The sequence below is a fragment of the Moschus berezovskii genome, chromosome 4, assembly GCF_049115385.1.
Source record: "Moschus berezovskii isolate FMDL1 chromosome 4, NW_MosBer_1.0, whole genome shotgun sequence".
NCBI lineage: Eukaryota > Metazoa > Chordata > Mammalia > Artiodactyla > Moschidae > Moschus > Moschus berezovskii.
In genome coordinates, this window is record NC_142463.1 from 88168612 (window position 1) to 88185042 (window position 16431).

General features: G+C 38.1%; 1 protein-coding gene and 2 non-coding genes across 3 annotated transcripts in view; all 3 read left to right on the forward strand.

Moving 5' to 3' along the window:
* Positions 1-16431, forward strand: part of GPSM2 (G protein signaling modulator 2) — a 54856-nt gene that overhangs the window by 19754 nt on the left and 18671 nt on the right. Inside the window, exons 3-8 of the mRNA XM_055403691.2 lie at positions 9892-10113; positions 10476-10611; positions 10959-11101; positions 11972-12095; positions 12195-12310; positions 15512-15667. Coding sequence (XP_055259666.1) covers positions 9892-10113; positions 10476-10611; positions 10959-11101; positions 11972-12095; positions 12195-12310; positions 15512-15667 — 897 coding nt within the window. The remainder of the gene's footprint in view (positions 1-9891; positions 10114-10475; positions 10612-10958; positions 11102-11971; positions 12096-12194; positions 12311-15511; positions 15668-16431) is intronic.
* Positions 9140-9269, forward strand: LOC129541879 (small nucleolar RNA SNORA70). The gene has a single exon (XR_008682933.2). It is a non-coding gene; the product is annotated as a small nucleolar RNA SNORA70 (small nucleolar RNA).
* Positions 11550-11879, forward strand: LOC148778077 (Nuclear RNase P). Its single transcript, XR_016037350.1, has one exon.

Consider the following 16431-nt stretch of genomic DNA (forward strand, 5'->3'; position numbering starts at 1 on the left):
AAATCTCTGGTTTTGTCAGTTCTGTAAAATTAGCATTCTGTATACTGACTGGATTAGTATATAACTGCAGGTAATAGTTTGTACCTTTTTTTTTAGGCATCATGTCCTTGTATAGGTTATTTTTCTATTCTGGTAAACACTTAGCATGTAATGTTTTATCCATCTGGTTCTTTCATCGAGGTCCTCATCTATCCCTGGAGGAGTTTCGGTGGCACAATGTGTTTGTAAATTTTGATGTGGAATAATTCTTCAGATACTAAGAAACCTCCTAAGAGATATCGGAATGCTTTATGAAATATTTTGCAACTTATTTATGAAGGTAGAGAGAAATGGAGACTGACAGTAAAATGGGATTTGTTTCTAAACTTTTAAATAAAAGTGTGCAACTGATTTTAAATAACTGTCATTAAATTTTTTAGGATTGCTAATAGTACTGTGATTGTACTTTTTGAAAATGACTCCATATCTTTTAGAGGTACATACCAAAATATTTACAAATGAAATTATATGTTTTCTAGAATCTACTTCAAAAGTTGTAGAGGGAGGGTAGAAGCAAAGATGAAATATATACTGATGATGTATCACATATTGGTAATTGTTGATGTAGAAAGGTAGATGTATCAGGTTCATTATATTAATTTCTCTAGTTCTGTATTTCTTTAACTTGTTATATGCTTATTTATTTATAACAAAGAAATATAAGTAAATATTTTTATTTACTTATATAATTTATAAGTAAGTTTATTTACTTATAAATTGTATAAGTAAATTATATAAGTAAAAAATACATAGGTAAACAAAGAAATTTCCTTGTTTATACTTGTTACTATGAAGAAAAACATTTCACTACTTTAATATAAAAATTAGGCTGTTGCACATAAGTTGTAAAGGAATGCAGTTTTAGTATTGAATTTTTCAGTTTTGCTAGGTAAATATAATTATTAACAATGTTCTTCCTGAAGAATCGTTTGCGGTAATGCGTGTGGAGTGGTGCAAGGAACACTGGATGTGGAGACAAAGACAGGATTTCGCGTCTCAGCTTTGCCATCATATGACTGAAGCAGGTCACTGAGCATCACTTTCCCCTTCTGTAATAATACCCATTTCACAGCATTATTTTGAGGATTAAATTTATTATAATATATAGAATAATCACTTTTAAAACCAAGTTACTGATCAGAATTTAAATTTAATGCAAGATAGTTTTGCGCTTTCCCTTTGACAAAGTAAACTAGAATAACTAGATATATGTGGTAGACTGGATAGATGAAAATTGTTTATGGCGGCTTGGATTGGTAATAAAAGGATCTATGCCCAATTAAAACACATAGAAGGTGGAACTAGGGGCTACAGTGAGCCAGTCGATAGCCACAGGAGACAGCACAGTGGAGAAGGCGCAGGGGCACTCTTGCTTTGATCTTAAGTCCTGAATCCCATCATTTATTCTTAATTAGTATATAAGCCTTTGAAGGGAAGTAAGATTTGGACAGAACTGGTTATTAATTTTTTTTAATGTAGCATCAAGATTTTAATCTTCTTTTGCTTTCATTGATACACTGTAAACACAAGAAACCAAAAAGAAGGAAGAAAAAAATCAAGTTGCAGGAGAAAAGTAAAAAATAATAAAATATAAAAAAATTGAAATGATGTGAGATTGTTCAGAAGATGAAGATTTAAAGCTGTAATGTTCAAATCTATTGACAAAAATGTAAACATTTTAGTCAAAGATAGTAGTGCTGTCTTTATACTTACTAGAAATGTACTTTTTTTGATTATATAATTCAGTGGGCCATTAGGAAGAATGAAAAGAAAACTTTATATGTGGGATATATTTTAATGGACAGATATTTTCCTGGCTTGTCTTCTAATCTTTGTATGTTCTTTGTTTTCAACCCAACTGGTAAACAGATAAAGTAATTCTATTCTCTCATAGAGACACAGAGGATATGAAATTACTTTCTCTGTTACTATTTAATGATCTTCTAAAAAATTTATAAACCAACCTTCCTTCACTATTTTGCAATTAGCTATATTTGAGGTATTGGAGATTTTGCCAGAACATTGACTTCTTTTCCAATAAAATATATCAGAACTATACTATATGTCAAAATAAACTCATAAGAGTTTATTAATTAGAGATGAGCTACCCCGCGCCCAGGGTTAGGGCGGTGGCCGAGAGGAGCTGTACCACATCCAGGAGGCGGTGGCTGCTTGGGCACCGGAGGGCCGAGAGGAGCTGATACACATTCAAAGCAGGAGGGGCGGCCTTGAGGAGATACCCCTCGTCCAAGGTAAGGTACAGTGGCTGCGCCTTGCTGGAGCAGCTGGGAAGAGATACTCCATGACCAAGTGGAATATAAGAATCCAGTGTTCTGGGGAGGAAGGAACAAGATGGCGGAGGGATAAGACGGCGAGACCACTTTCTCCCCAACAAATTCATCAAAAGAACATTTGAACGCGGAGTAAAGTCCACAAAACAACTTCTGAATACTGGCAGAGGACATCAGGCTCCCAGAAAAGCAGCCCATTGTCTTCGAAAGGAGAGAGAAGAAATCCAGCTCCACCCACCAGAGCACCGACACATGCTTCCCTAACCAGGGAACCCGGACAAGTCACCCGTCCAACCCCACACACAGCGAAGAAACTACGTAATAAAGAGAACTCCACAAACTGCAAGAAGAGGGAAAGGCCACCCCAAACAAAGCAATATAAGCAAGATGAAGAGGCAGAGAAATACCCAGCAAGTAAAGGAACAAGATAATTGCCGACCAACACAAACAAAAGAAGAAGATATAGGGAATTTACCTGATAAAGAATTTCAAATTTTGATGGTGAAAATGATTCAAAATCTTGAAAGCAGAATGGAGTTACATATAAATAAGCTGGAGAAAAGGATTGAGAAGATGGAAGAAAGATTTAATAAGGACTTAGAAGAAATAAAAAAGAGTCAATATACAATAAATAATGCAATAGATGAGATCAGAAACGCTCTGGAGGGAACAAACAGTAGAATAACAGAGGCAGAAGACAGGATAAGCGAATTAGAAGATAGAATTGTAGAAATAAATGAAACAGAGAGGAAAAAAGAAAAACGAATTAAAAGAAATGAGGACAGTATTAGAGACCTCTGGGACAATGTTAAACGCTCCAACATTCGAATCATAGGAGTCCCAGAAGAAGAAGACAAAAAGAAAGACCATGAGAGAATACTTGAGGAGATAATAGTTGAAAACTTCCCTAAAATGGGGAAAGAAATAATCACCCAAGTCCAAGAAATCCAGAGAGTCCCCAACAGGATAAACCCAAGGCGAAATACTCCAAGACACATATTAATCAAATTAACAAAGATCAAACACAAAGAACAAATATTAAAAGCAGCAAGGGAAAAGCAGCAAATAACACATAAGGGGATTCCCATAAGGATAACAGCTGATCTTTCAACAGAAACTCTTCAGGCCAGAAGGGAGTGGCAAGACATACTTAAAGTGATGAAAGAAAATACCCTACAGCCCAGATTACTATACCCAGCAAGGATCTCATTCAAATATGAAGGAGAAATCAAAAGCTTTACAGACAAGCAAAAGCTGAGGGAATTCAGCATCACCAAACCAGCTCTCCAACAAATGCTAAAGGATCTTCTATAGACAGGAAACACAGAAGGAGTGTATAAACTTGAACCCAAAGCAATAAAGAAAATGGCTACGGGATCGTACTTATCAATAATTACCTTAAACGTAAATGGGTTGAAATTTTCAAAAAGGCTAGGAAACAATTCTCATAGCCATCAATAGTTCAGTGTTGAGTTCATGAATAGTTTTTAAAGTTTGGGACAAACTGTAGTATTTGCTATTTGAAGTACTATTTGTAATTGGCATATTACGATGTAACATTGGTCTTCATTTCCAACTTAAAACGCCTAAAAATGCCTAACAGGTTTTTAGATTTGTGAACTTTAGTTGAAATGTATTTTACGATGTTACTAAACCTGCAGAAATATTGAAATATTTCAGAGAACTCATTCACTGTACATTTAATTTATTTTATTTATAAAAGTTATGAACTGTAGAAAGTTTTACTTGTTGGGTCAAATGCTTGTTGCTTCAAATGCTTGTTGCATTTGAAGTGCTAGTTACAAGAAAATCAAATACCTTCAATGTATAAATGCTATTAAGTTTTTAAAGGACTCTGGAGTATAAGTAAGTTTGTTTAAAGAAATTTAGTCTGTTCTACTTGAAAAAAAAATAAATAAAATTGGAAAAAAAAATAAATAAATAAAAGAAGAATAAAAAAAATTAATTATGAAAAAAAAAAAAAAGAAAAGTGAGATAAATGCCACAAAGAGGCATTTCATTTGTAAAATATGCTGAGAAATGGTATATATGTTAATCTCTTATTTTTAAATTAGAACTCTCAAATTACTTGGCTTTTTAGAGGCATATGTATTTATATTTCTTATCAATAAAAAATACCTATTACTTCTTGTTAAAAAAAAGAGTTTATTAATTAATAAACTCATAGAGAGTTTGAGCTTTATTTTGAACATTTGTTACTGAAATGAATTTCTAAGGTAGATTGTCCTGTAGGGCAGTCGCACCTTTAAGGACAGTGGTGTAGCCAGCAGGGTTCCAGGTAGCTATCACTATTTCCAATAAGAATTATGTAAAATACCTTATAAAAAATTTGTAGTTCTTAGGATACCATTCCGCCTTATAGTTTTGTGAAATGCAATAGCATTTGGACTGATGGTTCCATTATAATGTTGTGTAAATTTAAGTTCAGAATATCAAATATTTGTGAAGATATTTGAAGAAGATGCTTCTCTGTTTTATATGGATATACTGTTATTAACTTCCAATTTTTACACATCCTGTATATGAATAGTTCTGACAAAAAGTTAATCACTAGTTAATCTTAGAAGGAAAGGGAAATTATTTGTGCCAACTGGAGGGTTATAACCCTGGAGATAGTCTTTCAGAAAGCTTTAAGGACTACTCTGCCTGAGAAGTCAAGGCATAGTAATACAAGTTTTTGAGACAAGGAGAGTTTTACATCAAAGTAGCACGTTGACAGAGAAGGAAATGGCAACCCAGTCCGTGTTCTTGCCTGGAGAATCCCAGGGATGGGGGAGCCTGGTGGGCTTCCATCTGTGGGGTCGCACAGAGTCGGACATGACTGAAGGCACTTAGCAGCAGCAGCAGCATGTTGACAGTTTACATCATCCAACAAAATGAGTAGTGGATTATTGTGACCCTTTACAGGATTGAGAAAAATGTTTTCTTTTAGGAGTTATATGCTAGCTCCAGGAGTAATTGCCTTTTGAAGGTGGGGAGGCAAGTAGGCATTCCTGTGTCTTCTAATGGGATCCAGTTAATGTATTATGCAGATACACAATGAAAAAGGTAGTGGCTCAAATGGCAGAGAAATTTTTATGTTAATTTTTTTTGTCCTGCTTTAAAAATATTTGTTTCAATAGCCTTGTCTTTTATTAATTTCCTGGCCAGCAACCTGATCATCCTAGATTGATGTTTCCGCAGGTGACAACAGTTTCTCTATCTCTCCCTTGGTGAAGCCATGTGCCATCACTAGTATTTTATCATATGGTGGCATGTAATTTTTTAAACCAATACTCTGTTGATGGACGTTTAAACTGTGATTTTTCGCTTCTGTGACCATCCTTTTAAATTTGTGTTGATGTAGCTTCAAGATAAACTCCTAGTGGTGAAATTGCTCAACATATAATTTTTTCCATACTTGGTATTATGCTTAAAATTTGTTAATAGAAACAGTGATACTGGGAGGGATTGGGGGCAGGAGGAGAAGGGGAAAACAGAGAATGAGATGGCTGGATGGCATCAACTCGATGGACGTGAGTTTGAGTGAACTCCGGGAGTTGGTGATGGACAGGAAGGCCTGGCGTGCTGTGATTCATGGGATCGCAAAGAGTCGGACACGACTGAGCGACTGAACTGAACTGAATGTATTTTATGTGTAAAAATGTTTTTTCCAATTTTTCCCCCATGGTAATTCTTAGAAGTTCAGTGGTTTCAGTATTTAGACAAATAAAGATAACTAGCTCAAGTACCTCATCTGGCAAAAGAACCCTTTGATAAAACCACATTTTTACATACTAATCTTTTGCTCACTCATTTCTCTTCACACATGCGATACACCAGTAACCTCATAAGACCTTAAACAAAAGTGATCTTTTTTCTTTTATGAATTTTCATATTCAAAAATAAAGGGAAGTTTTTACTTGTGAAAGACAAAAATAGGCTTTATTAATTTGAAGTGACCTATAAAGAAATATAAAACAGCAATTTAAGATTTCCAGTAAACTAATTTATTTTTCTATGTGCTTTAGCTCTCCCCACCCCATCCCGTCTCGTCTAATGTTAAAGCAAAATATTAAGAAGAGGTTAACTTGCATTATTTTACCTTGACTTATATAAAGTGAGGGTGAAGTCATTAGTCTAAATGTAAACAAGCAGTTTAGCCTTTGGCTAAATTATTTTTTAAAAAAAAAAGACATTTGGATATAAAACTTAAAAATTACCTCTCAGAGATGACTACTTTCATCTACTTATTCTGAGCGAGAATTCTGCTTTGAACCTTGGTAATTGGCTCTGTTAGTCTAGATTTTTCATCCAGCTTCATCCGATTTATTTTCTACTTTTACAACCCCATTTTAATTTATGACTCTAAGGATCCTTGAAGTTTTATAGGGTAAAAGACAGCACCTGAAGAAATGTGTTAATTGACCTGCTACAAAAAATACAGAGTGTAATCATATTTCAATGAGTTTAGGGTGAGTGGTGGTTTAATTCACATTTCCTGTTAAAGGAATGATTCTCAACCCTGGCTTGTACATTGGAATTACCTGGGAGCTTTTAAACCATTCTGAGGGCATACCTCATGCCAGGGGAGTGGGACCCAGAGTTGAGTTTTAAAAAGAGCTCTACTATTGTGCAGCCGGGATCAAGAACCACCACTCCCATAGAGTTGCTCAAAGACGATTCTAGTAAGAAGTAATATAGTGCTGCTCTAAAAATTAAAATGCTTGATGAGCTAAATCAGAGTCTTCCAAAGGGTGGTGTTCTACCACTGGTAGTACCTAAGTTTATTTTACTTTTTTTTTTAATTGGAGGCTCATTACTGTACAGTATTGTGGTGGTTTTTGACATACATTCACATGAATCATCCATGTGTATACATGTGTTCCCCATCCTGAACCTCCTACCCTCCTCCCTCCCCATCCCGTCGCTCAGGGTCATCCCAGTGCACCAGCCCTGAGCACCCTGTCTTAATAGTTACATATTTGTTTTGGTGTGCATTAGAAAAGTGAGTATCACATCAAACTCAATTTCATGGATACTGCTTTGGATGAAGCTAGATTTTTTTTTTTTTTTAATGTGCTGTGCTTAGTCGCTGAGTCATGTCTGACTCTTTGCGACCCCATGGACTGCAACCCACCAGGCTCCTCTGTCCATGGGGATTCTCCAGGCAAGAATACTGCAGTGGGTTGCCATGCCCTCCTCCAGGGGATCTTCCCAACCCAGGGACTAAACCCAGGTCTCCCTTGTTGCAGGCGGATTCTTTACTCTCTGATCCATCAGGGAAGCCAGTTAATGGCACGTGCCAATTGAAAGGAATTTGCCAAATACAGAAATACGTTTAACTGAATGGTTGTGTGGTACACAGACATGGCAGAGATCATAAGAATGTTGAGGAACCACCACGGCAGCTTTGGTGAAGAGCACTTACTGAAGTGTAGATCAGAACTGGAAGTATCAGTGTTTTTTCTCTTAGATATATTTATAGTAGCTTAATTCTTCTGGCTTTTAAAATTTAGTGACAGACTTGGAAAAGTAAAATTTCTGCAAACCTTTAAATCATTGCTTTCTAACATAAGGTTTCTTAACACTTCTTTCATGGAAATGTACCTCGTACCTGAAGATATTTTGCTCTTCTATTTTTCTACAGTATAGGTGATCCTGTGGTGGTAAGACAAGGAAGGAGTGTGTATGTGTGTGTGTGTGTGCACACATACCTGCGTGCGTATGAGAATTCACCTGAGTATGACGTAGAGATGTGTGGTTGGAGGGGCTGAGTAGATCACCTGCATACCTGGATGGAGAGGAGTATTACTTAAAGGACTTCTCCTCCCACAGGCATTCCTTTTCTCCCCAAACTCCCAGAAAGTCCGTTCAGTTCAGTTCAGTTCAGTCGCTCAGTCATGTCCGACTCTCCGCAACCCCATGAATCACAGCACGCCAGGCCTCCCTGTCCATCACCAACTCCCGGAGTTCACTCAAACTCATGTCCATCGAGTCGGTGATGCCATCCAGCCATCTCATTCTCGGTCGTCCCCTTCTCCTCTCGCCCCCAACCTTTCCCAGCATCAGAGTCTTTTCCATTGAGTCAGCTCGTCGCATGAAGTGGCCAAAGTATTGGAGTTTCAGCTTTAGCATCAGTTCTTCCAATGAACACCCAGGATCGATCTCCCTTAGAATGGACTGGTTGGATCTCCTTGCGGTACAAGGGACTCTCAAGAGTCTTCTCCAGCACCACAGTTCAAAAGCATCGATTCTTCGGCGATCAGCCCGTTAGTCTGCCATAACTCAGAACAGTTTAGGAAACACTATTTTAGATTCTCTCATTGGTAAAACAGGTTGCTCTGGGTGAGCCAAGTAGAATGAGCTCTGTTGACCAAAAAAAAAAGTAATCAATGGATTTAAGAAAGAAATGAAATATTTTATTCAATCCAAATTGGGATTATAACCTGGGAACACCTCTCAGAAAGCTCAGAGAATTGTTCTGCCCCTTTGAGGTCCAAGCACTGTACATTAGATGACATATTACTGACATTTTTCACAATCCCCATCCACCTGTACAAAGCAAGAAATGAGTCATGGATCACCGTGGCCCCTTACAAGACCTCCCAAGGGGTCATTGTGACCCCTGATGAGACTGAGAAGCAATGTTCTCTCCAAAGGCGGTCTGGTTAATGCAGATGCGCAGCACACACAGAAGCGGAGGAAGGAGGCCAAATGAGCAGGAGAGAAATGTTATTTGTCTTCCTCCTCTTGCCATAAAATGTGAATTTTATTTCATCAGCTCCATATCGAGATGTTTAGCTATCCTATAAAAAAGACCTCTCGTGTTCTTTCCCCCACGGGAGCCCAGTGTGCAGTGTCTGCAGCAGCACCCTCCTCGGTAGTGTATGCAGCCTGTTGCTCTCCAGGTTGTCCTAAGGGACCTTGGAGACACCCCTTTCTAGTGGACACTCATGACTGGCATGCTGTCCTCAGTCTTGGCTCCAGACAGGTATGCGGAGTGCCTTTGGAAAGCCCCAGGGCACAGTGGCCATGGTCCATGTTGGCCAAGTCATAATGTCCATCTGCACCAAGCTACAGAACAAGGAGCATGTGATTGAGGCTCTTTGCAGGGACAAATTCAAGTTCTCTGGCCACCAGAAGATCCATATCTCCAAGAAGTGGGGATTTACTAAGTTTAACGTAGATGAATTTGAAAACATGATGGCAGGAAAGTGGCTTATCCCGGATGGCTGTGAGGTCAAGTGCATCCCTGATCGTAGCTCTCTGAACAAATGGCAGGCCCTGCACTCATGAGAGCCCTGGTGCTGTCCCCTCCTCACTCACACCCACCAATAAATTCTACTTCCTGTTGAAAAGAAAAAGCCCTTTGTGGTTGAAAGACATTTGAATAGGCAAAGTTTACTGTCTTATCAATAGTGTGTATATACTCCAGTTGTAGAGGCAACTGTTGCAAGCAAGAATTGCCACAGTCCACACTGAAATTGCTGGAAGTTAAAGACACTGTGATGCAGTTGTAATGTAATGTTGTAAATATCTGTCCTATATAATTTTATAGAATGGAAGCCTCTTGCCTTGAACTGGCCTTGGAAGGGGAGCGTCTGTGTAAATCTGGAGACTGCCGTGCTGGTGTGTCATTCTTTGAAGCTGCAGTTCAAGTCGGAACTGAAGACTTGAAAACTCTTAGCGCTATTTACAGCCAGCTGGGCAATGCTTATTTCTATTTGCATGATTATGCCAAAGCACTAGAATACCATCATCATGATTTAACTCTTGCAAGGTAATTAAGCTTTTTCATACTTTCTCCCTAAAATAACTGTCACTTTAAAAAACATTTTCATTCAATTAAAAAAACTAATAGTACATTTAATGAGTTTTAATTCATTAGCATTGCATTTTAAAACTAATCTTTAGGCTGAACACAGTTTAATTAAGTAAATGAATAGTGGTGAAATGATTTTAAAGTTTAATTAAGTGAATGAAAATTGTATTTAAATACAGAAATGTAAGTTTAAAATTTTTATTTAAAGTAGGTTTGAAGAATAATGAGTCTTTCTTAAGCATGTCAGCTGTTCTCTAGGGAAAACTGTATTCTGGCTGCTTTATATTTTAACACACTGTTTTCTTTTCTTTAAACCCCAGGACTATTGGAGACCAGTTGGGGGAAGCTAAAGCTAGTGGTAATCTGGGAAATACCTTAAAAGTTCTTGGGAATTTTGATGAAGCTATAGTTTGTTGTCAGCGACACCTGGATATTTCCAGAGAGCTTAATGACAAGGTAATTATGAAACATTAAATGGTAGACCAAATGTTTTCATTGAAATTGCTTTGTGTTTTAATCCTATTTAATTATTCTGTAGTTTATCTAAAAGTTAATACCAAAAAGAAAGTATAGAAAAATGAGAGAAGAGAAACAAAAATATTTTTAATAGATGAGAAAAAGAAATAGTAAGAGGTCCTTCTTTCATACATGGTCATATGTTTTGTGGTTCTGTATGGATGGCTGATGTAAACACTTTTTTCTCTTGACCATAATATCAAGGATGTTACAAATAAGTATATGTGATAAGCATTGTAATACTGGCCTCTGATTTCAAAATGTAAACTGCTGATATCTTCATCTAGGTGGGAGAAGCAAGAGCACTTTACAATCTTGGAAATGTGTATCATGCCAAAGGGAAAAGTTTTGGCTGCCCTGGTCCTCAGGATGTAGGAGAATTTCCAGAAGAAGTAAGAAATGCTCTGCAGGCAGCCGTGGATTATTATGAGTGAGTAGCCCTGATGCAGTCATGTGGTCCACCTCAGACAGTAGTAAAGTTTTTAAGTTTGGCAGACATTTTAAAATCATAGTCTAGTAAGTAAAATAAACCAAGTTGCTGGTAAAATGTTACAGTGTTCTATTAGTAGTAATCTCCTCCCTCCCAGGAAAACTTTCATTTAAACTGCAGACCAGTGCCACTTAGTGGCACAAATAAGAAATAGCAATAGTGAGTCAGGTTATTCGGGGTCTTTTATCAATAGACTTTCATAGAACTTCTTAGCTGTACAGGTTCTAAGATTACTCTGTCCTGGACTCTGAGAAGAAACCTACCTGAATGGTTGAGTAAAATGTTCTCAGTTATTTCCTGTAACCACCCTCCAGCATAGACATATCATTAAAACGTGGCACATTATGGCTGTAAACTTATTTACATATTTTTCCTATAAAGAATTTGATTTGTAGGGAAGCTCATCAGTGGGGCTAGGAGCTGAGTGCGCTTAGTCATTCTATCCCATGTCCCTTGGAAGGTCTAAGACTAGGGCCATAGAGCAGCCCTAACAGGGCCTTCTCTGAGCTTCAGGGTGGTGTTTCCAGAGAACGGGGCTCCGAGCGAGGGCAGACTGGGCAGGAGATGCTATGGACCCCACCCTTGCAGAGGGACCTGGCGGATGCCTCTTTAGCCGGAGCTTGGAACAAACTCACGGCCAGTGAAGTGAGTTCAATGGCTGAGGTGACGTACCTGGCCTGGGGGCCTCCTAACCCAATTCAGACTACTCCCACCCGTAAAAAAAAATAAAAAGGATTCGATTTGTAAATTAAAATCAATAAATGGTGTTCTCAACATTGTTATTTTTTTAAAACTCTTTGTTATCACTAGGGAAAACCTATCACTAGTGACTGCTTTGGGTGACCGAGCAGCCCAAGGACGTGCCTTTGGAAATCTTGGAAACACGCATTACCTCCTTGGCAACTTCAGGGATGCAGTTATAGCTCATGAGCAGGTACAGTAAGGCTTTGGAGCCAGATCTTTTTCTTCATCAGTGTTTTGAACAGCTTTCAGATTTTCTTTAGTTTCATCTAATTCAAATTTTCTGTTTCAGCGTCTCCTTATTGCAAAAGAATTTGGAGATAAAGCAGCTGAAAGAAGAGCATACAGCAACCTTGGAAATGCGTATATATTTCTTGGTGAATTTGAAACTGCCTCTGAATACTACAAGTTAGTGTAATATTTCTGTAGATAAATGTAAAATGGTTAGTTATGCAGTCCAATAAATCATTGGCTTTGGGTTAATAACTTTCTTGGTGCATTTAAGCAGCAGGACCTTTGGCTCTCTAGGTCTGTCTTCTCATCTGTAATCAAAGATATCAGTACTCTGCTTTGGGGATTGTTATGAGGACTGAATGAAAGAATATATTAAGCACTTGTTTATCACAGTACCTGGCACACAGTGCTCCATACGTATCATTGTTAACAGTTAGTAGCAGCAGCACAGCCCCTTTATATTTTTATTAGTTTTTATCTTTAAAACTGTTTTCAATGACATTCTAAACATTTAAAGTCTTTTACATTGGTTCAGCATGTATGGTATATATTTACATGCTCCCCCACCACCAATTATGGGTCTGCAGAGAGGCCACATGAAAGCCTGGTAACAAACAGATGCCCTAGTTTCCTCCAGCAATTGCTGAAGTTCCCCCACCTCATCCCACAGTCTTATCAAGTAGTTCTCCCACCCTCTCTGCCTCTCTTTGGTTCTATAAGCTGGGGCCCTGTTCACTTGAGTAGCACTCCCAGCTTCTTCTGACACAGTCTTTTTAAGCTATTGGTAGGCTTGAAACATACACGATAGCAAAGCTTAGACTGCTTCATTTTGCCTGATCTTTGCTTTCTAGATTGTTTGGAGTTTTCTCTAATGAGTAGGAATTGAAGGTCCATACAGGCCTTAGGCAGAAGCCAATATGACTGAACCAAAGACACAGTGACTGATTTATATTTTGTTAAAAAATCTGATGTAAGAGAGATCTGGAAAGTTTATCATCTAAAAAAAAAAAGGTAAAATTGCTTTCAGTTCAGTAGCTCAGTCGTGTCCGACTCTTTGCAACCCCATGAATCGCAGCACGCCAGGCCTTCCTGTCCATCACCAGCTCCTGGAGTTGTCCATCACCCAAACTCATGTCCATCGAATCGGTGATGCCATCCAGCCATCTCATTCTCTGTCGTCCCCTTCTCCTCCTGCCCCCAATCCCTCCCAGAATCAGAGTCTTTTCCAGTGAGTCAACTCTTCGCATGAGGTGGCCAAAGTATTGGAGCTTCTTCAGGTCCATGTTAAAAACTAGAATGTCATCCCATTTAAACTTCAACTAAAGGTTTGTATTTGTTGGTTGACTAGTTAGACGTGAAATAACCTTCTAAATAAAATACATCACTATACAAGGAGTATATATTTTGATTTTAAATATAAAAGTATCTTAAATTTTAAATCCAAAAGACATAGAAAAGTCTTAACAAATGATGTATTTGTATTAAATACTGAAAAGTTCTGTAATAAAGTAGAGATGGTGGGTGTTTGACTAAAGAAGCATCAGTATAAAGTAATGAAACTTACTCCTGCACCACACACCCACAAGCAAGGAGAACTCAGAACTTTATACATATTACAAAAATATTGGTTAAAAATATTTTTGGAACTCTTCTTTGGAATTGTTTTCAGAGCCACACTGGAAAACTATCTTAATATTATAGGTCTATAATAGAAAGGATAGAAACAGTAGTTGGTAAACCTACTTGAGTAACAGAGTTTGGTTATAGAAAGACTTCCAACCATTTTCAGATTGACTGTATTCTCAAAGGATAACAGTATGCCAGAAAGGATTGTGCCACAGGGTCAGAAGACAATTCCAAAAGTCTTCCAAAAATGTTTGCAAGGACAGGAAATGTTAGAGTAAGTGTGTGGCCTCGCTGGGTGACAAATTTGAAAGTATCATCATTAAATATATAATTTCAGGTTGGTTTGCTTCATAAAACTATCACGTTATCATATACTTATTTTTCATATAGTTATAATGATATGAAGTATTTATACTGTTTTGCAGAAATTATAGGAAAGAGTCATTTATATTACTGGATCCAAAAGCATCTGTAGATTGGAGCACTGATAATAATAACAAAACACTAACATTTATTAGCTTCTGCTGGGAGCAAGATGCTGTGCTAAGCACATTATAAATACTAATTCATTTAATCCTGAAAAAACCTGTTTTTTACATACGAGGAAACTAGTGCATGGAGAGGGTGAGTGACTTGTCCCAGCTGCAGTGTACTAACTCACAGAGCTGGAATTTGAACCCAGTCAGCCTGGCTCTAGGGCCCATGCTCTTAACTACTGCACTGGCTTCTCATTGGTGACTCCACAAGGTAGGGTTTGGTTAATGTTTAAATGTGGCATTTAATATTTTTCATGAATTGGTGACTTATGGCCTATACAAAGCAATTTACATTAAGTATTTTCAGCTCTGACAAAATGTAAAGGCAACAGTATGATGTGGATAGACAAACTGACTTATTGTTATTGCACTGCAACAGGGAAGATCAGTTCAGTCGCTCAGTCATGTCTGACTCTTTGCGACCCCATGGACTGCAGCACGCCAGGCCTCCCCGTCCATCACCAATGCCTGGAGTTTAGTCAAACTCATGTCCATTAAGTCAGTGATGCCATCCAATCCTCTCATCCTCTGTTGTCCCCTTCTATTCGGGCCTTCAGTCTTTCCCAGCATCAGGGTCTTTTCAACTGAGTCAGCTCGTCGCATCAGGTGGCCAAAGTATTGGAGTTTCAGCTTCAACACCAGTCCTTCCAATGAATATTCAGGACTGATTTCCTTTAGGATGGACTGGTTGGATCTCCCTGCAGTCCAAGGGACTCTGAAGAGTCTTCTCCAACACCACCGTTCAAAGCATCAATTCTTCAGCAACAGGGAAAGGTTTTTTTAAATGTTAAAAATACTGTTAATCTTTAGAGGCACTTGATCTCATGGATCAATTCTTCTTTTATCTGGGGAATTAATAGGACTCTTATATTTATTCTAAAAGTCTGGATTTGTTTTTTGTGTTTCAAGGACGTCTTTTCATTTTACCTAGAGGTAGTAGAGAAAGTATGGGATATTAGGCCCTAAAGTAGATTTATTTTAAAGGCAGGGGGAACAGTGAGTTTTATTTTATGTTTATTATGCTACTGCTAAGTCACTTGAGTCATGTCCAACTCTGTGCTACCCCATAGACGGCAGCCCACCAGGCTCCTCTGTCCCTGGGATTCTCCAGGCAAGAATACTGGAGTGGGTTGCCATTTCCTTCTCCAAGTTTATGTTTATTATAGCCAATAATAAAAATGACCTTTATGTAAGAATTAATTTCTTTTTTCAGAAAAACTCTATTATTGGCTCGCCAGCTTAAAGACAGAGCTATAGAAGCACAGTCTTGCTACAGTCTTGGAAACACATATACTTTACTCCAAGACTATGAAAAGGCCATTGATTATCATCTGAAGCACTTAACAATTGCTCAAGAGCTTAATGATAGGTAAGTTCTACACCTTTTTATTGTTGTTATGATAAAATATAGATATATTGTTGAATCCCTAGAATTTTTCCTTTAAGTTTCTTTTTTGGTTTGCTTTGTTTTCTTTTTAGTTCCTTTATAAGGTATCTTCTCTCTTTCAGTAGCATTCTCTGTATGCTAGCATATGTTTTGAAGGGCTAGCACACATTAGAGGATTTGACTGGTTCCATATAATCTTGAACCAAGATCAGTAAATAGGTCACAAACTCACATGCCTGCAAAGGTCCTCCTGACTAGATCAGTGTGGAAATTGTGGTGAAATTAGATATTACTCCTAATGTTAAGGGGATAGCTGCTATTTCACTCCAGCTAAGTGTCTCAGGCGGAGAAGGCAATGGCAAGCCACTCCAGTACTCTTGCCTAGAAAATCCCATGGACAGAGGAGCCTGGTAGGCTGCAGTCCATGGGGTCGCTACTAGTCGGACACGACTGAGAGACTTCACTTTCAATTTTCACTTTCACACATTGGAGAAGGAAATGGCAACCCACTCCAGTGTTCTTGCCTGGAGAATCCCAGGGATGGCGGAGCCTGGTGCACTGACGACGTCTATGGGGTCGCACAGAGTCGGACACGACTGAAGCGACTTAGCAGCAGCAGCAGCAGCAAGTGTCTCAGGCCAGCAATGAAGATCCACAGTCACCTCTTTTTTCAAGAGAAGGAAGGAATTCTGAGTTTTATATAAAATATTCTGATTTTTAAATGTTGATGGCTAATTCTTTTTTTT